The sequence below is a fragment of the Oreochromis niloticus genome, linkage group LG22 (assembly GCF_001858045.2).
Source record: "Oreochromis niloticus isolate F11D_XX linkage group LG22, O_niloticus_UMD_NMBU, whole genome shotgun sequence".
In the NCBI taxonomy this organism is placed as follows: Eukaryota; Metazoa; Chordata; class Actinopteri; order Cichliformes; family Cichlidae; genus Oreochromis; species Oreochromis niloticus.
The window spans coordinates 34,470,909-34,495,226 of NC_031985.2; the positions used below are offsets into that span (position 1 = coordinate 34,470,909).

Sequence of the window (24,318 nt, forward strand, 5' to 3'; positions counted from 1 at the left end):
ACACTGCAGTCATTGAGTCTGTCCTGTGCTCCTCCATCACAGTCTGGTATGGTGCAGCTACTAAACAGGACAGGAGCAGACTGCAGCGGACTGTACGGGCAGCAGAAAGGATCATCGGTGCCCCCCTGCCCTCCATCCAGGACCTGTACCTCTCAAGAACCAGGAAACGGGCAGGGAAAATCATCACAGACCCCTCACACCCTGGACACAGACTTTTTGATCTGCTGCCCTCCGGCAGATGGTACAGAAGCCTGCAGACCAGGACCACCCGACACAGGAACAGTTTCTTTCCCCTCGCCATCTCCCTTCTAAACAGTTGAACTGTCACACTGCTCCCACTGCCAGACTGCACCTGCACCTTATGTACATTCTGTAGTATTCATTCCACCTCATTTCATTTCTGTATTTTATGTATATAAGTTTAGATTAGTTATGTATAGTTGGTTTACACAGCTTTGTGTATGTATGTGTATGCATGTGTAATGTATATATAGATACGTGTGTGTGTGTGTCTGTGTGTGATTTACATTGCTGTGCTCGAGAGCCACCATCTACCGGAACCAAATTCCTTGTATTTGTCTGCACATATACTTGGCCAATAAACACGATTCTGATTCTGATTATCCAGCTTGGAACAGTGGAAACCTTCACAGGAGTGCCTGGCTTACCAAATTTACTACAAGAGTGGATTGACAACTCATCCAGGAGGTCACAGAAGAACCCCTAACAACACCTAAAGAACTGCATACTTCAGTTGGTCAGAGTTCATGATTCAGCAATTTGAATGAGACTGGGCAAAAATGGCATCTATAGGAGAGTTACAGAACCACTACTGACCAACAAGGACACAGACATTAGCCCCCCCCCAACAAACAAACATACAAAAAATACTTCAGGATGATTCCGAACCTTTTAGGAAAATATTATGTGGAGTAATGATACAAGTTTTTGGAAGGTTTTAATGCTGTTACATCTGACATCACCCGAGCATCATAGTAACTTTAAAACATGGTGGTGGTGGTAGTGTGATGGTCTGGGGCTGCTTTGCTGCTTCAGGATGTGGACTACATGCTGTAAGTGATGGAACCATGAATTCTGTAAATACAGAAAGAAAAAAGTGCTTGCATGTATGCGTGTGTAAAATGCACTTCACACACATACAGTTCGATATAGCGAGATGTCTCGTTTATTCCTGGTTTTTGCTTATTGTGACAGTTCACAGTCTGGTCAGCTCCGGTCTCAGCTGTTCCAAGCTCTGCTCCGCTCCTCTCCCGTCTCACTAAAAAGGGGAAGAAACTGTCATCAGACCAAACGCCACCAGCTGTGTTCTCACCTGCCCCCCCCCCGCGAGCGAGAGAGGAAATCGGCCACAGCCATCTGCGCCTATGGACCACCTTGAATTTAAAGGGCTGCAAAGCCAGATACCACCGGGTGATCCGGGCGTTGGCATCCTTCATGCGGTGGAGCCACTGCAGCGGGGCATGGTCCGAGCAGAGGGTGAATGAGCGCCCCAGGAGGTAATAGCGAAGGGAGTCGACCGCCACCGGATAGCCAGGCACTCCTTCTCTACGGCGCTGTACCGCCTTTCACGCTCCGTCAGCTTCCGGCTGATGTAAAGAGCGGGACGGTCGGCTCCCCTTACCTGCTGGGACAAAACGGCCCCCGGCTCTCTGTTCGAGGCGTCAGTCTGCAGAACAAAAGGGAGGGAAAAGTCAGGAGTGTGGAGCAGCGGCTCCCCACAGAGAGATTTTTTCACCTGCACAAACGAACGCCGCATGGCACGGCCACGTCCACTGACCCAGATCTGGAGCACCCTTCCGGGTGAGATCGGTCAAGGGTGCTGGTCAGCTCCGCAAACCCCGGCACGAAACGGCGGTAGTAACCTGCCAAACCCAGAAACCGTCTCACCTCCTTTTTAGTCTTGGGGCGCGGGCAGGATGCGATAGCTGCCGTCTTCTCCACCTGTGGACGCACCTGCCCGCCCCCCAAGTGGTACCCCAGATACTGCACCACTCCTCCCCTGCAGCCGAGCCAGGGACCACACCTCCGACACAGCGTGTAAAATAGTAGTATAAAGCACTTTGAATGGTCACTCATGTAAACTATAATAAGTTATAAAGGGTGAATTGCAACTTTAGGCTACTGTTGTGAAAGATGGTGTTTTGCTAGATACATGGTAGACCATTCGTAACCACTGGTAATGGCAGGCAGCAAAGCTAGAAGCTGTAGTACTGAAAATCATTTTTGTGCTGCAATCACAGTGAACATAAAGTTTTGACATGGTACAATTAAATCCTGAAAAAACAAAATAAATCACACATTTCTAGGGCCTTTTGACACAATGGATTTATTCACAATAAAGACACACAGGTAGCAAAGACAGTTTATTATTGTATTTACACATTTCCTTCCTTGTAATTAATTTATCTTACAGTAAAACACTTGCCTATCTGTGTTTTTCTCTACAGGTTTTGGTGAAAGTTCACTCAGTCTTTTATCTGTCATCTTAAACAATGTCCTGTCCAATTAGATAGGAAGATGAGGAGGACGAAGGCAGGTTTTTGATGTCCTCCTGATCCTTTAGTTAGTGGCGTTCTCTCCCAGCAGCCAGTATGTCCTCATGCGTCCTTTACCTTTCACTTCAATCTCTCCTCTGAGCTGCAGCTGGAAACAGCTGAACTCCTGCAAGACCTGACGAGTCGCCTCCGACACGTGAATCTTCAGAGCTGCAGAGACACAACAACATATGACGTCATACCTGGCCAAGCAGGGGATAAAGTGCTTCAGTATAACCACAGCATGACAAATATGTAAGGTCCCAAAACCCGCAGTTCCTCTAATGTCCACCAAAGGTCAGTCAGCATAGACTCCCATGTTAAAACTTTAGCAGAAATAAACATGTTTACAGCCTGATACACAAACTGGTTTGGCCTGTGTAAATAATTTCTCCCTTCATAACAACTGTAAGAGGGGAGGCTGAAAGTCACCTCTGGCTTTATAAAAATCAAATAGGCAGCAGGTGCAACAAACCAGTGTGTGGCTACATCCATCATTTAGATTCACTCTATTCCTAGAACATACATTAAATGATGTTTTTGTCTTTCGCCATCAGAGTTGATTAGATTAAAGAACCAATCAAGTTAGACCTGTCCTGGTGGACACAGACATGTGATTACTTAGCAGGAAGCAGGACCTACCCTCCCCGGTTGACTCCATGCGTGACGCTGTATTGACCGTGTCTCCAAACAGACAGTACCTCGGCATCTTCAACCCGACCACGCCAGCACATACCGGACCTGGTGACACACACACCAACACTAAGTCTACACTGTTCTCTTACTGTAGTGTAATGATAGTAGTGATAGTACTGCCGTGTATTGTAGTATTTCTGGCTGCAGTGTATGTAGTACCGCTGTGGATGCCGATGCGGAGCCGTAGCTGCTGATTGGGTCGGTGTCGGATCCGGAAGCTCTTGACAGCTTCCAGCAGGGCGAGGGACATGCGGGCAACCTCTCGACCGTGAAGTTTACCGTTCCTGGCGGGTAGACCTGAGACCACCATGTAGGCATCACCGATTGTTTCTACCTGAAAGGTGAAGGTGTACACGGTAAACTGATCTGCCTCACAGGTGGGATGTAGCTTAGATTAGCTCAGTTTAGCAAATTTTACCTTGTATACATCAAAATTGTCTATAATGGCATCAAAACAGGTGTACAAGTCGTTTAATAACGTCACAACCTGCAGGAGGAAAACGCAGACACAGAAGGTGAGTGAGATTTCACACCAAAACAATCAGAAATGTACTGCAATAATAGCTCAAACCAGCAGATGGCAGCCTTATGTTTGCACGTTGTGATCTGACTGTACAGATCAGGCGTCTCCAACTACAGTCCTCGCCAGCAACTGTCCTGCAGCCTCTTCAGCATGCCATCAAGTTTGGCAAAGGCCTGGTCACAAGCCACTCATTTGATTCAGGTGTGTTGTAACAAGGATGCATCTAAAAGCTGCAGGACAGTAGCTCTCTCCAGGACCTGAGTTGGAGAACCCTCATATAGATGGTTTCCCTTTAGCTTCTCCTGGGTTAACAACCTGCAGTGGCGTGCTCTCTGCAGACAGAGTGGTGAAGCCAACGATGTCGCTGAAGTAGATGGTGACAGAGTCAAACGCTTCAGCCTGAACTGTCTCTCCTCGTTTTAACTGCTCTGCTACAGAACTGACACATAAATAGGATGTTACTGCAGTACCCAGTATTTAGTGCAGTATTCAGGGCAGTAGCACTGAAGTATAGTTACTGTGGGAGTATCTGGTACAGCAGGGCCTCCGCCTTCCTCTTTTCCTCATGATAGGCCTGCGTTCGTTCCTCCACCAGCTCCTCCAGGTTGTTAGCATACTGCTCCATCCGGGACAGCAGATTGTCCAGGATGTTAGAGCCATATCCTCTGAAGAGACAGATGATTGGACAGAGACACGCAGACAGGGTGACAGGTGTTTGGCTTTCTGTTTTGTGAGTGAAATTTCTCTACATATTTCTCTCATTTCTCAGCCTCTATTTTAGTGAAAGAAAAACGTGAATATTTATATTTCAATATTTCTTTCTTTACTGGCTGATTTTACAGAGTTTGTCCACAGGGGGCGCTCTCTTTCTGCTCTGTTTAGTGTCCAAACAGGGAGCTGAATTAAGGTTTTGTACAGGTGAGAGCATACTCAGAGATTCTTTTGCATGTCTCCTGCTTCAGTATTAATCAGAGCATCATAAAAAACTGTCTCAGAGTAAATGTGGGTCTGTTGCCTCTCTCCCTCACCTGTGCTGCTTCCTGAGCAGGATCTTGATGGTGTTGAAGTCGGGACGCTCACTCGACTCTTCACTCCAGCAGCGCTGCATCAGGACACCAAGCTCCTCACTGTGACTGTGGAAGCAGAGGGAGGGGCGGAGGGGTGGGGTGCCACCATGAATCACTGCCTGTATGATCTCTGTGGGGGGGGAGTCAGCAGTAAGAGGTAAGTAGAAATACAGACACTTAAAAAAAGTTGATGCTCTAATTCTAGAAGAGTCAATCCTGTGAATCCTCTTTTGTCTGATCATTACTTTACAATAATGGATTACACAGAATTAAGGGAATACATTTCATTACGGCAGATGTCTTTCTGAAAGGGCTGTAACTAAGTTTAAGGATATAATTCCTCCACTGTTATCTTCTTCAATGCCATGTGCCAACAGAGTGCAGAGTAGCTACCTGAACTCTACCCCCACAATGGTCAATTATCTTTGAACTTGAAGATGTAAAATTATTAAATTTGACAGCTGTGGCCACTGGAGGGGGACATTGATCCATCACCATACACAAACCTCATGTCATTGAAGTAAGTCTGAAAGAAACCAGCTGATAAACAAATCTACAGAAGCTCCAAACACAGGCTCAGATCTCAGAAACTCATAAAGCTGTTTCATCCTCAGGAGGCTGGTTCAGGGTGCTCAGAAAGTTTTGGATGGAATTCCATGAAACACGATGAACTTTTGGAGTCAATCCTTATCAGGATCCAGGAAATTTTGGAGTGATAATTTACCATTGTGAGTTAGGTAGGCCTGAGTGTACACAGCAGTGTTCACTTGGAAGTGCTGAAGCATCAAAACAAAGAAATGGTCTTTCTGCTAGTTAGACTGGTTCTTATATTTGAGTATGCAAAGCACTTTATACAATATACCTTATTCCCACCTGGGTGGTGGTGGGGGGGATCAGAAGTGTATTTTATTAGCAGAAACAGGAGGGAATAGCAGTTAAACTGATTATTTCAACTTGTCTCCAGACAAAAACTTTAATTTTTGTTTCCACATGGTGAAGTGAAATAAAACAACTCTTCTGTCCTTCAGTTGTTCTTACAGTGAAAAAACACTAGCATTGCTAATGCATGCTTATTGGTTTGGGATTTGGGAGAGTTCATTGCCGATTGCACCCATTTACAGATGATAACTCCATTGTAGTTGAACTCGAGCAGAAATATCCATGTGAGTAAAAAAATTGGTTGTGGTGCCTGAAGCTGATGCTATTATCAGTTTTCTGCTCGATTCATGCCTCAAATTAAAGTGGAAGATGCTGTAAAATGGTTTTTGGTGCTGCGACGTCACTACAAAAGAAAGCTGCCAAGCATCTAAAAATGGAGCTGCATCTATGAACTTCTCCCTTATATATTAGAAGCTCAGCATGCAGACAATCAGTGTGAATGTCAAGTCTCGTTTATTTGTCCTACAGCAGTGACTCAGGTCAGAAGAGCTTCTCCAGCACACTGACAGACTCGGGTCTGTTCCAGGCTTTATGTAAACGTGACACGTGATGACCAAGGCAGGACAGGTCCCGTGTGAACCAATTACCTGTTAATGTGTGTGCGCCCTCAGCAGCATCTCAGGAATGTAAATAAAACCATTTTCACACACAGACACAGACATTAATCTATTGACCTATTATTGTAGGGTCTTTACCTTACAATATAAAGCACCTTGAGGTGACTGCTGTATAAATAAGGTTGAACTGAATTAATTTAACCCTGAGAAACACACATTCACCTAGGGATGGGTATCGTTTAGGTTTTATCCGATACCGGTGTACTTTTGAAACGGTGCCGGTGCTTAAACGGTGCTCAAACCGGTGCTTAAAGAATGGAGAACACAAAATTGGTCCAAAAACCTCTCATGTTCAGCTGTTTTTTTTGTAAAAAGATAACAATGTTAGCCTTTTCTGCAGCTATAGGGCATATATGGTCTCACTCTTGGCTGGAAGCAGTGCTTAAACAATGGAAAAAACACAAACTTTGTCCAAAAACCTCTCATGTTTAACTGTTTTCCACTTTTTCTTTGGTCATTTTAGCCTTTTTGGCCAGGGTGAAGGGAGTATCTGCCATCAAACAAGAAGACAGCCGCATGTAACTATGACGGTGTTTGCTAGTTCACCTTACATGCATTAATGTAATAATGTGGTTAGCGTACTCAACGTAAATTACACATGAACAACATGAAGCTACTCACGCAGAGGAGAACAGCTGCTGCTGCCATCATCATCCGTCATCATTTCTGCTACACTGACAGGGCTAGGGGCCAGGACTCTCCTCTTCGGGTTTTTGGGGGATGCTGCTAACTCCGGGTCCGATAACAGGCACCACACCCGCAGTAGATGTGCTCGGTGTGAGGTCTCACAGCAAGCTATCAAACACGGCGCATTTCTCGGCTTTAAAAAAAAACGCTATGCGTCGCCAGGTGTTTCATCAGATTTGAGGTGTTACCTCCTTTGACAGTATCACAGTATCAGCTTAAAGCACTTGTTGCAGGCTGCTGACATTGCATCTTTTGCTGTGAAGTACAGCCAGACTTTTGATCGCTTCGCCTTGGGCATTTTTAATCTGTAGCTCTGCTCTAAAAGAACGTACGTACCTGGCCCCGCCTACTATCCTCGTAAACGTAAAATGATTGGCTAGAATTGGCTCAGGAAATAAAAAGCACCGAAATAAAGCACCGAAATGTGCGCTGCTTTTCGGTCTGGTTACTACCGTTTATGTCAGAACCGGTGCCATCATGGCACCGGACACCGGTACCCATCCCTACATTCACCTTTAGGGGAGAGAGAGTGTGAGTCGAGGTAGAAGACTCCTCTGAGCAGAGCCACCTCCTGCAGGATCACCCCAAAACTGTACACATCCCCCTTCTGTGTCCCACAGTTCGGAGGACAATCTATCCTCAGCAGCTCTGGAGCTGTCCACAGCTTGCCTGCCAAGTGATCAATAACTGATATTAGTGATAACAACATCCTCATAGAGAGTCTTTAATGTAGAGTGTCAGCTTCCATACATACGTGCATAGTAAGCATGTGTGTCCTCGGGGCAGCTTCTGGTCCTAAGACTCTGCAGGCCATAGTCAGTGATTTTCAGGACAAAGCGGCTGTCCACCACACAGTTGGATGATTTAAGGTTACCATGGGAGATGATGACGCTGTTGTGGAGAAATGCCATCCCCTGGAGGCAAACAGACAGCTGATTCAGGTAAAAAGTCTGAAGCTCTCTAGAACAACATTGATGTCAGAGACCTTGTTCATTTACATGTGATTTCTGTAACCCCACCCCCAAGCCACAGAGACAAGTTGTTACCTTGACAATGTCATTAATGAGAGAGTATCTGAACATCCAGTCCAGAGTGATGCTGTCACTCTCCATCAGGTCCTGAGGGACAGACACATACACACATACACACATACACACTCAGTCCATGTGAGGTCCTCAGTGACAGACACTGAGGACACTTCTGCTCTGCGAGGACATTTCTGTGCATTGTTAAAATTGTGTACTGAATCACTCAGCAGAGGAATGTGTCTTTGCTTGTGACTATCTACATGCAGCAGCTTCAGCTGAAATTTGATATTCATTCTTCCTCCCCACACTAAAAGCATCATCCTCATCTCAGAGCACAAACTCAAAATAACTCAAACCGCCTGAGTTGCTCTGTGTTAGGATGACAGCCCTGACATCCAGCGGTCATCTGACAACAACCCAAACCCCCACACAGCCCACATCAACCTTTGCATGTTGCTAGGTTACTGTGCTGGGAAGTTGCTATGCTACATTGCTGACAGATAACTGTAGCTGAGAGGAGAGAGAACATCTGAAACACAAAAAACATCTCATATATGAAAAAATGTAAGGAATGAATGAGCAGAGGATGGCTGCAGTGCTACCTCCTGACTGTAAAAACCACTGCATCATTTAGGCATCTTAATGCCTAACCTGCTTTCAGCTGCTCCCATATTAACACGAGCTCCACACAGCAGGCAGCTCCATGTTTGATGGCAGAGTTTACCAATCTAACCGAAGTGAAGTGAGGATGTGGACAAGGTGTGCAGTTATATTATTTGGAAGTATTGTTCTGACTCTTTGCAATATTTCTAATCTGTACAAAGTAAGACTGCACCAGGCTTTTGACATGCGGGCTGAAAGTGTTGATGAAAAATAATGCCCCCCCTTAGTTATGATACAATGGGTCTAGGCTACTTGGGGCTTCACATTATGCACTGAGTGTTTCTTCTTCACTCACTATGTGTTTATACACTTCTCTGCATTTAACCATTAGTTATTATTAATCTCTAACTCTCTTCCACAGTGTGTCTTTTTCCTGTCTTCCTGTCTTCCTCTCTTCAACCCCATTCTTTTTTTCTTTTTCTTTTTTTTTTCTTTTTTTTTGCCTGTCCCATTTGGTTCTTTAGCCGTCAGAATTGTTGTCTGAAGACCAACAAGGATACCAAATGGATTTATTTTGCCAAATGGATCATCATGGCATTGCCGTATTGGTCCATTTGATCAAACTTTGTTGTTATTATTTACTTTATTTTCAGTTGTTACAGATGGGACAGACATGACTGGGGGATAGGAAAGGGAGAAAGAAAGAGAGGAAGGAAAAGAAAAACAGAAGGGAAAAGGGACAGTGAGAAAGGGCACTTTACAAAGACAAAGAGAAAAAAAAAAATCTCCTGGATCACCTGTTGAGAGAAAAAGAAGAGAAAACAAGCAAAAAAAACAAAAAAACAAAGCAACATACTAAACACAACACCATCACGTTAATCTAGCTAAGTGTGAACAGCAGTAAATACTAAATATTGAATATTGTTGTGCAGCACGCAGGACAGACAGCGCACAATGTGCTTTGAAGTAGCAGCTAAGAAAGGTGTAGTTTATGTCTACGAACAGTGAACACCCGTGTGCACACCTGTGTGGATCAGCGCGCTTGTATACAAAAGGTTTCCCCATGTAACGGTCTGCTAGAGGATGTGGAGGGCCATAGCCCCGTCCCCCAGGGCATGAAGCAGGCATGGAGGAGATCCAGGCTCCAGACATCCAGAGGCCCCAGAGTGCGAGAGCCCAAGGAGTACCACCGGAGGGGCATCCGTGCCACCCTCCTGGGAAGGGCTGAGGAGATCCCCAGACGAGGGGTCACCCAGTAGCCACGGAGCAGAAGCCAGAGGGGGCTGCACCGGTGTGCCCGCCGGCTCTGCCGGCAGCCAGCTGTGCCAGAGTGAACCGAGTTGCAGGCCCCGAGGCCAGAGGCCCGAGGGCCCCCTTTGCCCCGGAAGAGGCCTGACCGAGCGACATGCACCAGGCCCCGCCAAGTAGCCACCAGGAGTGAGCTGGTGCATACCTGAGCGCCCAGCCCCGGACACCAAGAACCACCAATGCACCAACCCCTGAGGGCATCAGTTACCGGCAGGGAGTGTGGTGAGGGGAGATAAGCCTCCACACTTTGGAGGGTGTAATGGAATTGCTTTCACTTATGTATTAATCATGTTATTGTAATGCCTTGGTGATTTTAACATGTCTGACACTCATACTGTAAGACAAATGGTGGGGGTCTATTTAGGAAGTTGGGGGAAGCAGACAACTCCACAGGAGGGAGAGTCTTTTGTCTCTTCAAGGACTCTGGGAAGTAGCATGGGAGTGTGAACCTTAAGGTGTGAAACAGCTGTGTACTGCCTTTTGTTCCTGGAGAAGGTATTTAACTGAGAGCCACACTACTCTCAGTGAGACTCTGCTGACCCTGCCCCGTGGTCATGCAGGCTCTCCATCAAGCTTGGTTGTATGTTCTTTGTGTGTTTGGATTAAAGAATGTTGGCTACCGCTCACCGCTCATCTGCAGGCTTTATTTAAGTGGAAAACTTCCACAACAAGGGCCTGGGAGTTCCCAGGGAGGTGGAGTCTAAGACCCGACCTGACATATAGACACAGACAAACAGGCACACACAGACACAAACATGCTTTCCCACCCTCATGCACACATATACAAACACTCAGCACTCACCCAACGTAGGGATAGACATACATGGACATGTACACACAATCATACTCCCCAAACATACTCTATACCCCGGGTCCAGGTACCCTCGCCCCCAGAGGGGGAAACGGCACCCAGACCCAAGAGATGTGACCCTTTCCCCCGGGGTGGAGGCAAGCAGACCGCCCCAGGCTCCGCAGCAGAAGGGAGGCCAATCGGACAGCCAACACCTCCTCCCAGTCCCCCGCCCCGATGGCTAGTAGAGAACGGGGGGGGTGTGAAGACCCCATACCTCCCTCCTCCCGCTCATGTGTAGTGTTGCTGCGTGTTGTTCTAAAGTGCATTTAAAACAAGGGAGGGCATGGTGCTGCTGCCAGAGAGCAGCAGGTGTTAGCACGGCCCCTCCCGAGAACCCTCAATGTCTACATGGATTTAAAATTGACAGGTGGGCACCGGCGCCAGAGGTAGGGTTGAAAACACAGACCGTCCACTGGACGCCGTTAACGTGGTCACCCTCAAGGCCCTATATGTATGTGTGTGTTATGAGAGTGTGAATAATGTGGATGTCTAAGTTGTGGAAAAAAATTGAGGCACAGGTGGCCAGAAGGGGACAGAGGGGGGGGGATGCCTCCCCTGCACCCTGGTGACCAGAGGTGGGACCAAGTCATTGTTTTGCAAGTCTCAAGTAAGTCCCAAGTCTTTATCCTCAAGTCACAAGTCAAGTCTCAAGTAAAGTCAAGCAAGTCAGAGTCAAGTCGCAAGTCAAGACAGACAACTTTCAAGTCAAGTCCCAAGTCCGAAACTTTGAATTTCAAGTCCTTTCAAGTCTTTTTTTTAACCCTCTGGGGTCCCGGGTATAATTGGCTGTTCTTGACTACTTTTGATTTTACTTCTATATTTCACTTTTAAAATATGTTTTTCTTGCCTTGTTTGGTATCATTATTTACAGCACAACCTCAAATATCTGAAATTTGAGTTATTTTTTTCATTTTGGTATACTATATTAGCACAGTTGATCTAAATTCAGACAAAAAATTCAGAATCCGAGTAGAAAAAAGTTATATTTTTTTACATGTTTAGCGAATCATTTTCATAACTTGAAATGCAAATAGAAATTGTACATTTCTAAAAATTATGCACAAGTTTTGCAAACAACAAAGTTATATGGTACTATTTACCTAAAAATGCAGCCAAGGCCTCAGGCGTTTTTTATATAACCATTTAAATCTATTTACAGAACAATCAGGTGTGCTGCATCAAATAAGAAGGCACACAAATTATTTGTGCCAGTCCAAAAAATGTAGTCTGTGTTCAGTATAAGACAGAGGAGAACACCACAGGCCTAAACCCTGCAGGTCTGACAACTGGAGGTGCAACAGTCCAGTTTTCTATGTGGAGACAGCGTTTACACTGGAATCTGCCTTTGACAGCTTTTTTAGATCAAATATGAAATTCAGCAGTCTAACCGACACACAATACAAAACAATAACTACACAACAAACTAACTACAGCCTCCAAACACGCTAAACGTCACTAATGTCTCACATATGAAAACTCTCTCTCTCTCTTTCTTTCGCTCGCCCGCTTTCCGTCGCGGGTGTCACTCCTAAAAACTTCCCCTTCTCCCTAAACAACCAAATGTCACATGTTGCCTTATCATTTTTTTGATTGGCTGACATGGTAAACTCTAACACCAATAGGGAAGGGGTGTTTTTTCTTTTTCTTTTTTCACTCGCAAGTGGAGAGCGTATGCTAGGCTGTCTGTAGAAAACGCCGTTTTTGTCTAGCATCCCTGTTGAGAATAACCTTTGCAAATAAACAACAGCTAATAATATAAGATCAAAGTATTTTATTTGATGTATTGACATAAATGACAGAAGAAAAAGGCCATGTATAGCAGGACTACTCAATTACACACTAAGGTGGGCCACATTTTCTAACCAAAAAAAAAATTTTCTCTGGCTCAGACATGCAAAAGTTAAACATGACCATACACTAATTGCAAATTAAACACAGTGATTTTGAATTGTGATGTGATGGTAAAATAAATATTTGTCAGTCTAAACTGGGTTAAATCTCCGGGGTTAATGATGGGGAGGAGACGGAGAGAGACTGAGTACAGCTACAGAACCCACTTTCTGAAACGGACCCTGCTTACCATTCACCGACAATTCTGAGCTAACAAGTTGCATGTTATTCTTGGATGCGCTTGCAGGACCGGATTTAAAATAGCATGACAAACATATCATACCTGTTAAAGCCAAACAGTATCATCAACGTAGCCCGAAGAACATTTGCTAATAAGATGAAGTTAGCTAAGTCAGCTGTCTCATCGTAGCAAAAAAGAAAAAAGCACCACCTACCGTTCTTTATGCAACTTCAAATGTCGGACAAAGTTGGAAGTTGTTCCATCTCCGTCTGTGATTCTCTTCTTGCATGTTTTGCATATTGCATTTCGTTTTTTGTTGACTACTTCGTAGTTTATGTACCGGAAAGAAATTACTCTTGGAAGCATTTTTGGCTCGAGCGTTTTTGTTCTTGTTTTTTTCAAATCTGGTTAATTTGATTGGCTGTGCTACAGCCCACGCTCACATACATACCGGAGTGTGGTAAGAATGAATGAATGAATAAAGTGAATTAATGGTCCGCACTTTTTATATAATATGTATGTTAAATTTTAGATTTGGGTAAAATATCAAGTCTTTTCAAGTAAACAGGTTCAAGTCCAATTCAAGTCCCAAGTCACTGGTGTAAAAGTCCAAGTCAAGTCACAAGTCTTACAACCTTTTTTCAAGTCAAGTCTAAAGTCATAAAATTAATGACTCGAGTCTGACTCGAGTCCAAGTCATGTGACTCGAGTCCACACCTCTGCTGGTGACACACACGCACCCCAAGGCCCTACCTGTGTGGGTGGGTGTGGTGGAGCGGGAAGAGGGAGGCAGCCGGGGATGGGGAGGAAAAGAAGGGAGGGGCAAGATGCCCCTCCTTAGGGCCAGCTCCCCCGCTGACCCCAGTAGGCACCCCCGTCCTCTGGTACCCACCAAGGCAAGGGAGCCCAGGCCCATCCAGACCGGGGCCTACAGCAGCAGCACCGCCAAGCCCCACAGGACCTGGGGAAGCCCACCCTACCCACCGCAGAGGAAACTGTACCCACCCCAACATTCAATCATCTCCAGACTACACAAGACAACAGACACCCAGGCTAGGTTTATTCTCCACCTCTCCTATGTCTCTCCCCCACCTGCAGAGTGGACTTCTGCAAGGATGGAACAACCTCCCTGCCAGTTGACGAGCCCCCAGTTAGGCCGATGCACCAGAGGCCCCTGCGCCAGGGCTGAGCCCCCGTGCACCCACCCGCCCACAACCTCGGCGACACACCGACGAGGACCGAAGCCCCAAGGCCCAGCCAGGGCCCCATCACGGAGACGAAGCACCCCCGAACCCCAAGCCCCCACGCCTGCCCCGGATCCACTTAGGGGCAGCCAGGCTACCAGGCCAGTAACCTACGGACGTAGGTTACTCGCCAGTACAGACCATCCCCCAGCCCCGCTGCACGCAGCCACGAGGAGAACACCCTCTAAGAGCGACCAGAGCCACTAACCAGGTTATGACCACAACCCCCCGGGTTGAGCCCTCCAGGGATAACGTCTCTAGGGGTTCTCCTGGCGCCCTAAGCCCATCCCAACCTCCACATCAACCACAATAGCGAAGGCAGGACCAAACCATGACCCCCACCCCCACTAGGTGATGAAGCCGATCAAAGGAGCCCAAAGGGATTGATCAAATGTGGTGGCAGAGGCTGTATCAAGACTAATGTGATCTATTAGATGGTTTTTATATTGATTAGAATTAAGATTCTTTTTATTTTTCCAGTTAAGGAGGACCATTTTCTTGGCAATGCATAGGGCTGTAAAAACAATGTGGGCTGTGTTTATTTCTGCATTAGTTATTATTAATCTCTAGCTCTCTTCCATAGTGTGTCTTTTTCCTGTCTTCCTGTCTTCCTCTCTTCAACCCCATTCTGCCCCTCTCTGAGCCTGGTTCTGCTTGAGGTTTCTTCTTGCACCTTGAGGTGACTGTTATTGTGATTTGGCGCTATATAAAGGGAACTGAATTGAATTGCTTTGGGATGGATATTCGTTGTCCAAGGTGGGAAGTGGCACTATTAGACATATTATTAAGACCAATAATAAGGACTTCAGTTTTACCAGAGTTCATTTGTAAGAAATCAGAAGTCCTCCCATCACTGCATTGGAATGTACTTACGGCATTTCTGCACTGAGGCAGGAATGAGGGATATTGGCTGGATTAAACAGCATAAAGGAAATATGGGCTTTATGATGGGATATAAAGGTTTGCCACTGGGCTACAAGTGGTTGCTGAAGAACAGTAAAGAGTTATAAATGATTTATTTTAGAGTGATGTTTTCAGCTGCGCTCACAGGTCCAGAGCTGGGTGTGACGTACCTGAAGGCTGCCTCTTGGACAGTACTCAGTGATGATGCACATGTTTGGCGGGTCGATACAGGCGCCAATGAAGCGGGTCAGGTGTTCATTTTGGACATCTCGCATCTACAAAAACACAGAGGCTGCTACTTTAAATCCTATCATGCTCTACAAACAAAATGGGTAGATTGGTAGGATGAGATCATTTGGGAGGTTACATTGGATAGGTGTATATCAATGCAGGTAGGTAAGGTTTTCAGTCTATACCAAGAAGGATGGTCCATTGTTAAGTGGGTTAGTAAGTTTGTCAGTCGCTAGGCTATTTTTTCATTTGCTACAAATACAAAAGCTCAACATCCCGCAAGGAAGACCTATAAGCTAGGTCAGTCAGTTACAGTGTTAGCTGGTAGGTTAGTGAGCAGATGGCCTTAAGTTCTTACATGCTTCAGTTCAAACAGAACCTTCCGGGTCAGCTCGATGCGTTTCTTGTTGATGTATTTAATAGCTGCCAAGTTTCCCTGCAGGAGACACAATGAGCCAGATTACCACTTGACACCATCTTGTTAGAGGAACATGCGATGGGACTGTCAGCGTCTGTCAGACCTTGTAGTATCCGGTTTTAGTGTAGATCTGAAAGTTTCCCTCCATGGTCATCAGAGAACCATAGTTGGATCCTTTCTGCAGACAAGCACAAACAATCAAGACACTCGGCTTTTTTTCAATGAAGAGTGTGGGTCCTGGATAACATGCAGCACTACCATACGGAGGAAACTTTTTTCCTCATGTCTTGCATGAGTGGTCCAGCCTAGTAGTTACTAATTAAAAGAGTAATCAGCATCACAGTTGGTGCACTTATGAATAATGATATAATATATATTATATAAAGAAAAGAAAACCAGATTTATGACTTCAATTATCTATTTTTGCACAACTCTACTATACAATGAAGAATTTAGGATAATGATTTTATTCAATCTGAACTAATCAGTCAGTCAGCTGACCCAGGCCTAGAGAGCTTCCGGTGTAGCCGGGAGTTCCAGAAAGGGAAAAATAGAAATCCAGTTGAAGGCTTCCTGTTCCATCTCTTAGTCATTGTTTACAAATGCAAACACATTTCAGACTACAAACAGAAACTGGAAAATTTCAGGATGTAAAGGCAGGCAGTGTATTAGGTATAATATTTTTCCAGTGAGTACGGATGATTTATTTATAGTATAATAACAGCTGTGTTACCAGAGACATGGTGAGCCTGCTGCACGCTCTCCTCAGGACTTTATCCAGGTTGCTCATCTGGACGTCATCCCAGGAAACTCTCCACAGCTGAGCTGCAAGCTCGCTCTCCAGCTTCAGCTTCCTGTTCAGCAGACAGGAAGAGAGTGTGTATGTGTGCATATGTGCGAGTGTGTGTGTTGAAATTTGAGGGGAAGGAAAATGGAGAGAAAGGTGATGGAAAGGATAAACAGGCTGAATGAGTTACACAGAGATCTGGTGGGGCGGCTGTGGCTCTGGTGTTAGAACCACTGGAGCACTGGCGTGTGAGCGTGTGTGTGAAAGTATTAGGTGTAGATAAAAGCACTGGATGAATGTCTGCGATTGGGCGGATGAAATTTGTAGTAGAAAGTGCTTTGAGTGTGCTTTGAGGATCTCAGTCAGAGATGCTTGGCTTTAAACTAGTGTTTGTTCCAGTTAGGATTATGCTCTATAAGTGGGAAAGCAGCCAGACCAGAGCAGGGGAATGACTTCAGCTTATGAACTGATGATAACAAACCTCCGTAACAGTAAAGAGTCTCACCTGCCTGTATGGAGTCAGTTTTTGATTTTCATAAGTGAGTGCAAGAGTGAGCTTCTTGTCAGTTTTATGCTTGGTTCATTTTCACTTTCAGTGACTCAAAATGTAAAGAAATCAGGCTTTTCTTTGTTGAAGTCAGATGAAGATTTCTCCTTCAAGCCCTTCTTTCTGGGCCTGATGCGCAGCATGAGTGTAATGATTTAAACTGAGATCTGCCGGGGTGGAAATGGAAAGAGGGGCCACATGTACTTGCTGTAACCTTGATCCATCTGTGTATTTTGTCTCATGTTTTGGTACAGCTCTGTTCTGTCTGGTGTCCTGTTCGGTTTCTTTTTTCATGTATTTAAAAAAAAGTTCAATTATTTTTTGAGAACTCAATAAAAAATTTGGATGAAAAGCAAAAAAGAATTCAAGAATGAGCGTTCAGAAACAGAAAGAAAGAGAGATTGAAGGATACTCACAGATAACACAAAGACCATAAGGATTTCAAATAAGGTGCCTTTACTGTTTATTTTTATTTTAGACAAATGAAGATGTTCCTTACATTTACTGTTTATTTTAGTTTGGCTGTAGTTGACTAGAATAACCTACCTGTTAGTATTTTGTGCATGTGCACACAGTCACTGCTTTATATTAGAAGGAAAAAGCAACAACAGTCAGAGCTGTATTTATGGTTTTTAATCTGAATTCATTCTTCATCATTCACTCTAGGCCTGGCTGTGATCTCTCTATGAAAGGAAAGAGGAGGGAAGAGGAATAAAACAGAAAGAGAGCTCGGACTGCCAAGAGTCTCCTCGTACATTTATCTTTGGGACGTCCAGTTTTCATCCTCAGTACAGAGATACAAACATGTTTGGCTCACCTGTAGATGAAGATGGTGACAGTAACGATGATGACAAAGACAAAGCAGATCACCATTGCAACCATCTGATGCATAGCAACTGTACCTAAAAGATAAGACAGGAAGAAAATCCATTACTGTTTGCAGGAGTGAGGACCAGTTTGAGCTCTTTTGCTCTAGGTGAAGCAGTAATCAGTCCATGGGGCTTAACATTTGTTATAAGCAGAAATGGCCAGTAATGTATACTTTTTTCAAGTAACAAGTAAAGTAAGGGATTACTATGTCAAAAAAGTAATTAGATTACTCTTACTTCTTTCCCATAAACATGCTGCATTACTGCGTTACTAAACAGTGATTTTGTTTGTGAGAGTGCTTCATGACAATGACGTACAAGTGTGTGACGTCCGTGGCAGCAACAGACGTGTGTAGCTCAACAATGGATAATATGGAGTGTGGGAGCGTTTAAAGTTTGGAAGTACTGACATTACTTTGAGTTTGATTCCGTAAAAAGTGACCAAAACATTAACGCCTGCTGTACACTCTGCGTGGGAATAAAACTTAAAATAATAATAAAACTCTACAGTGAAAATTAAACTTCAACTCTGAGCAAGCACCTAGCACGCCACCACAGGAACGTGAAATTCACAGAGAAACCACCGGATCCCCCCACTGACATGACCGCTGTGGCACCAGGCACACCTCGACCGGCCCGGCTCCTGCTAATCAGGTGAAAATAGATTTAGTGCTGCTGAAGCTTTGATTTTATTTATTTTTTGCTGTGTTTTACTTGCATCTATTTGAAAGAGCAAGTGTAATATGCTGGAATATGCAGAAAACAGGTTTAAATGTTAAACAAATTTCTTCAAGTCAAAGACTGTTGCATATAATTTAATTTTTAACTTTATGTACATTGCATCAAGCAAAAGATAAAAACTAATAAAACAAGTTTTAAAAAGAGACTTTTTCATTTGATTCAATTGTATATGATGGATTATGCAGAAAAAATAGAATTGGGCTGAAAGTTCTATTGATTTATTACGTGTTCATGTTTTGTATGTATAACTAACCGACCATTGCAGCTGATAATGCCACCCTCGCTTCAAAATATGGTCAATGGTTCTAAAAACCCAAATCGGCCATAATGCTGATGTTTAGGCTTCAAAATGTGACGTTTTTGTGACGTAGCCTGTGATCTGTAGTTTAGCAATGTCACAATACCAGAAATGTCAGTACGAATCATTAAAATTATATAATTATCAATAGGAAAAAAATTATCATCCCATGTACTTAAAGATAAACTACTTTATTAAATCAATGGCATACTGGCAGCAAGCTGTTTCTTTAAAATGTTAACTTTACATTTTTTGACAGCACAGAGACTGAAATGACTGAGTATACTGTTAGTGTTACTTTAAGGTTTGTTAGTTCCATTAAGTTACCTTAAGGATGCGTATAACGTTAGCCATTGCAAAGACTTTACCCTTTGGAACATATCAAGCTTCACCATAAGCACTATATACAAATGCACTGTATAAGAACCAGTCCATGCATTGGTTCTCGTGACATCCTTTGTGCAGTTTGCTCTGTAGTCTGTAGTTGTGCGTTCGTACTTGTGAGACAGGCTGGGTTGTTGTTCTTGAAGCCACACTTGGGGATGTCTGGTGGCGGAGATCCTTTGGGCCACTGGAAGTTTAGACCATTTTGCAGGATGAGCTGCTTTATGCTGCTGTTATACACGCACACCACCTGAGAACATACACACACCACAACTCTTTGGATTCTTCAATTTGTTCAAAGCCTGCAATCTCACTTACTCCCTAACAGTATTGAATAGGGTTTATGGATGTGTCAGGGGTCTGGGTTGGGGACGCAGGGTTTAGAATTTGAACTCTGGTTTGGGGTTAAAGGATGTTCTAAGTTCAATTAGATTCTCTGGTGCTGCTAGCCTGGAGAGTTTTCCCGCCTTGGAGCCAGCGACACCTGGAGTAATTACACTCACCTGCTGCTGATCCACCTCGTCAAGTGAGTACTACTTAAGAGAGTAACGGGGCGACAGTCAGCACAGGATCGTTGTTCTCCTGCTAGTGAGGTGAAAGTGTTTCTGTCGGCCAGTTGTTTGGAATGTACTTACAGCAGCGTCTCTTGTTTCCAGGTGGATTGCGGAAATGGGTGAAGGATGCTGGACACAAGTGTGCATAGACACCGAAGAGGGCAGAACATTCATCACGGACCACGGAGACAAGTCACTGCATGGGAGCTGGGAACTGACGCACTGGGGATTATTGGGACTTTTGTTTTTATTTTGCTGTAAATAAATGCACCATCTTCATACAGAATGTCCTGCATTTGTGTCCTGCTTGTGCCAAACTCTGACAGAAAGATCCCACCAGAAATGGGCCCAGTGGACTCTAGTTTTGCCTTGGAGGAGGAGATGCTCGCTCAGCTCCATGATTACGGTCGATCATCCATGCCCCGGATCAGTCCCTGAGACATTTACAAGTTGTTGTTTTTTTTATGATTTCCTGTTGACCACAACCTTTCCCCTTGGTTTTCCCAACACTAGCAAACCGGCACGCATTATAACCCACCTTAGAGCAACTCTTCGATTCGAGCTCTTGGGCATGGGCAGCTCGGTGGGAGAGAGTTCTGCCTCTCTTCTGGAGACCCTCGCCACTTAGTTTGCTCAGCAGCAGAGGGGTTCCCCTTTGTCGGTTGTCATAGCGCCTTGTGTCCTACCTTTGCTGGGGAGACAGAGCCATTGCTGTTGTCGCACCACATCCCAGCTCGTTGCTGTGGCTGCATCAGGGTCAGCTGACATCGGGTTGGCAACCCTGGACTCAGCAGTGAGTAAAACAGACTCAGTCATTTTGGTGAATTCTGTCACAAAGGACTCGAGGTTAGTTACTGTTTCTTCCAAATCAGCTGTGATGTTTGTTTACGGTGCCAATGTTCAGAGCCGGGTCATTGTCGTCTCACAGAAACAGTGTTTTGTTGTGAGGCTGCTACGCAAATCATAAATCCAAATCCAAATCTGTGTTTTCGTTCAAGGGGGAGAGTGGTGAGAGGTTTGTGTCTGAGCCCGGAAATAAGGGCAAATTCTCAGGAGGGAATGGCAAAGAAACATGTTTAGTTCCTGAGTCTGAGCTGAAGTCGGTGCATAAGAACAAGAGTGTTTCTCAGGAAGCAAACAATGGTATGGCTGCCCCTAAGGCAACTACTCTCAACTCTCAATATGTCACTGCATTCTCTGTTCATGAGCCAGCAAAAATTAGCCCAACTCATCGTGTTAAGAGCCCGTTGTCTCTAAGGACTGTTTTGCTCCCCGGTCGTCAGGTTTTGAGATCGCAGGATCACCCATGGAGACTCCTAAGTCGTCTCCTCTGCTTATTTCTGTTTCTGCTCTCAGGGCGGCAGTGCTCCAGCATTTCCTTGCACCTGTACCAGTCCCTCAGGTGGGAGCGGCTGGGGTTTAGCGGGTGCCAGCACCCATTCCTCCCTCATTTGCTGGAAGCTCAGGTGAGCTTACCTAGTTGGCTATGGACTCCACATTGCCACATCATGAGCTGGCTGTGTGCCACGTGCACCGCCAGTTAGCTCTGGCGGTGCACGTAGCCAGAGGTTTCCACATTGTCTGGTTCATCTCTGCCAGAGATTTTTATGCAGACTGGTTCAGTTCTGCCAAAGGTTTTTCAGCCTCAGGAGAGTCTGCCCAGGTGTCTGCGGCTGCCACGCCGCCACCTACTCAACCACCAGTTCAACCACACGTCCTGCACTGCGTACAAATAATGCGTCCACTGAGCCACGTCTCGCACGGCCAGCACCTCGCTGGTCACTTGCTATGCCACACCGTCGCTGATCCCCTGGTCAGCCAGCAGAACTGTTTCGTCACCGCCGCTGGACTCGTGGTTGGCTGACTGACATGTTCCGTCGCCACCACTGGAATTGCAGTCTGCCTCCTGAACTACGTCGCGGCTGCTGGACCTGTGGTGGGCTACCTGAATGACTGTTTTGGGACTTGGCCATCTTGTGTTCTATTGCTATATTATGTATAACTGCAATAATTACAATCAAAGTTTGCTATATTTTCTTGAGGAGGACCCTTAGATTTACAATCACCATCAATCTCCAATCAAACTCTGAGCAGCAGGTAGAAAGGTGTCATTTCTAAGTTGTTGATAAAACTGGGAGCTGCACCTGTATGATAGACAGTCAGTTTGGGAATTAACAGTTTGCACATTAGGGGGTGCTGCAGCACAGATGGGTCATAGCCTGCTTCTTGCACAGGGTGTAACGTTACGTTTTCCCCTGACACACTGAACTTTACTCCAGTCGGTTTTACGGTAGCTCTGCAGCCTTTATCGTACCTCTAAGGTGTTACATGACAATTATGACATCACTAGTCTTACCTGAAATTCTCCAGACTCAACATCCGTCATGTCCCACACAGCGAAGTCCATCTCTCTGTCCCCGAACTCGTCCATCTCCACAGGGCCCATCACGCCTGCAGAGACGCCACAGAGCAGATGTTATCTGTTTGTGATCTCGGAGAACACTGGCTCTTTTCTCTGTTATTTCTGAGTGTTTGCTTTGCAGCAATGGAGAAATATTTTCAAACAGCTGGGGCACAGTTTGAACTGACGTGAGGTCATATTAATCTTTTTTACCATGTTCTGAGAAATGTTTTCTTTCACATTCAAATTTATTTATTTGACATATTTTATTGGCACCCTGAATGATGGAAGTCTTTAACTCGCATACCCAAAAGGTCAAAGGTCAAGCTTGGACAAACACAAATGTGAACTGCAGCCTGACGGGTTGGTGATGCAATTCTCACATTTCTGCTCCAACATGGAAAAATACTGCGACCACTCTGCAGTCTTCTCAGATACCTTGACAAACACCAACAACAATAAAAAAAAAAAAAAGGTGGAATGATCACTGACAGAGTGGCTTGTTTACAGGAATAATTCTCCACACTGATTTTGGCTGCTTAAATCACAACTCCTCAGTCAGTCAAACTTCTGTCATTTTCTATTATGCCTGTAGTAATATGTATAAATGCACACAATTGTGTGGAAATCAATCTGCACATTGAGGCATGGCCTCCTCAGGCTTGTGGCTCGTGAAGCATAGTCTCTGAGGCAAATAAACTGCATAAAGCTCAAACAGCCTGCAGGATTTAAACTCCGGTTCACCTTCAATTTAAGGAATCAGTGAAACAGGAGCTTGTTTTCTTCCTGACCGTTATCAGGAATGGAGACACTGTGTCACAGCAGACAACAGCAATATACAAGCTCGAGGGGGGAGGGACCTCAAAGAATCAGCCGACTGACCAACCTTTATCAAATAAAAGCTGTCAGATTTTCTGGTTTTACAGTGGTATCGTCATGGTTACTGCAGCCTGCCCCACCCCACTGTTCTGTATGGACATGGAGGGACAAATGAGGGTTTTCAGCTGAAATGGTTCCTCATTTAAAGCCCTGTGGTTTTCCACCCTGTTTGTAATACCAACAAGCAGAGTGAAGAGAGTATTGTAAATAAATGTCATTTTCAACTTTTTTTTTCTTTTAGTCATCAGTTTTGTAATAACTAAATATTTTCTGATTAGCTAGAAACAACAATGCTTCTAGTGAAGCACAACAAAGTTAAACACAGTGAAGCTAGACTCCAGCACAGCCTCATTTAATGAGTAACTGAGACAAAATACATTTCCATCAGAATTCCCTCATACTCGCTGCATTTTGGCAAAGCTCAGTTACCTCAGACTGTCTTTTTGTGGGCGCATTATGGTGAAATGCTCTGAAATTGAAAGAAATGTGAATAAACTCACTGAGATGTGATCGTGAGCACCTTTGAGTGCTTGTATGTCTTTCTGTCTGCAAACATGATGAAGGTTAATTTAATGTTTTCTTGGTTGACAATAGACAAAAAGCCTTAGAACTTGTAAACTGCACAATGAAGACTCCAAACAGAAAATCCAACTAAATACAACACATGAGACAAGAGACTAACAAAATAAAAAGGGAAGTAACTAACAGGGGCTATCTTATGTAGCAAAGATCTTAACAAGATACAAGGAACACAGGAGGCAGGATAGAATAGCCCTTTATTGTCATTGTAAATGTACAATGAAATTGTGGGTGTTCCATATCAACTGTGCTGGAGTAAAATATGAATAGTAGACAGAAGCAATGAATAGCAAAAAGCTTAAATATATACAATCATGAGGGCTATATACAAAACAAGAGAAAGGCACACATTACAGAAGAAATTGCAAAAGGCAGTGCAATGAAAAAATTACTCGGTTTGAAAAGAGTCCATGTGCGAGTGGTCTGAATGGTGATGGTTACTCAGACGAAGGCTCAGATTGGTGAGGTGAGTGGGCAGGGGTGTAATGTGTGGGATAGTGTTTGTTGACAGTCCGAAGAGCCCAGGGGAATACGCT

At 44.7% G+C, this 24,318-nt stretch overlaps 1 protein-coding gene and 1 long non-coding RNA gene across 2 annotated transcripts in view; one reads left to right on the forward strand and one right to left on the reverse strand.

The window, feature by feature from the left end:
- Nucleotides 1–2,327: 2,327 nt before the first annotated feature.
- Nucleotides 2,328–24,318, reverse strand: part of npr1a (natriuretic peptide receptor 1a) — a 39,024-nt gene continuing 17,033 nt past the window's right edge. The window contains exons 6-22 of the mRNA XM_003443782.5: nucleotides 22,280–22,374; nucleotides 19,484–19,619; nucleotides 17,895–17,979; nucleotides 16,477–16,597; nucleotides 15,847–15,921; nucleotides 15,684–15,761; nucleotides 15,265–15,369; nucleotides 8,131–8,202; nucleotides 7,839–7,998; nucleotides 7,598–7,753; nucleotides 4,803–4,971; nucleotides 4,293–4,439; nucleotides 4,090–4,213; nucleotides 3,670–3,738; nucleotides 3,411–3,585; nucleotides 3,198–3,296; nucleotides 2,328–2,726 (exon numbers count right to left, since the gene is read on the reverse strand). Of these exons, the coding sequence (XP_003443830.1) occupies nucleotides 2,581–2,726; nucleotides 3,198–3,296; nucleotides 3,411–3,585; nucleotides 3,670–3,738; nucleotides 4,090–4,213; nucleotides 4,293–4,439; nucleotides 4,803–4,971; nucleotides 7,598–7,753; nucleotides 7,839–7,998; nucleotides 8,131–8,202; nucleotides 15,265–15,369; nucleotides 15,684–15,761; nucleotides 15,847–15,921; nucleotides 16,477–16,597; nucleotides 17,895–17,979; nucleotides 19,484–19,619; nucleotides 22,280–22,374 (2,012 nt within the window). The 3' untranslated portion in view covers nucleotides 2,328–2,580. The remainder of the gene's footprint in view (nucleotides 2,727–3,197; nucleotides 3,297–3,410; nucleotides 3,586–3,669; nucleotides 3,739–4,089; nucleotides 4,214–4,292; nucleotides 4,440–4,802; nucleotides 4,972–7,597; nucleotides 7,754–7,838; nucleotides 7,999–8,130; nucleotides 8,203–15,264; nucleotides 15,370–15,683; nucleotides 15,762–15,846; nucleotides 15,922–16,476; nucleotides 16,598–17,894; nucleotides 17,980–19,483; nucleotides 19,620–22,279; nucleotides 22,375–24,318) is intronic.
- Nucleotides 4,978–6,533, forward strand: LOC112843500 (uncharacterized). The gene is made up of 2 exons (XR_003215875.1): nucleotides 4,978–5,361; nucleotides 5,456–6,533. It is a non-coding gene; the product is annotated as an uncharacterized LOC112843500 (long non-coding RNA).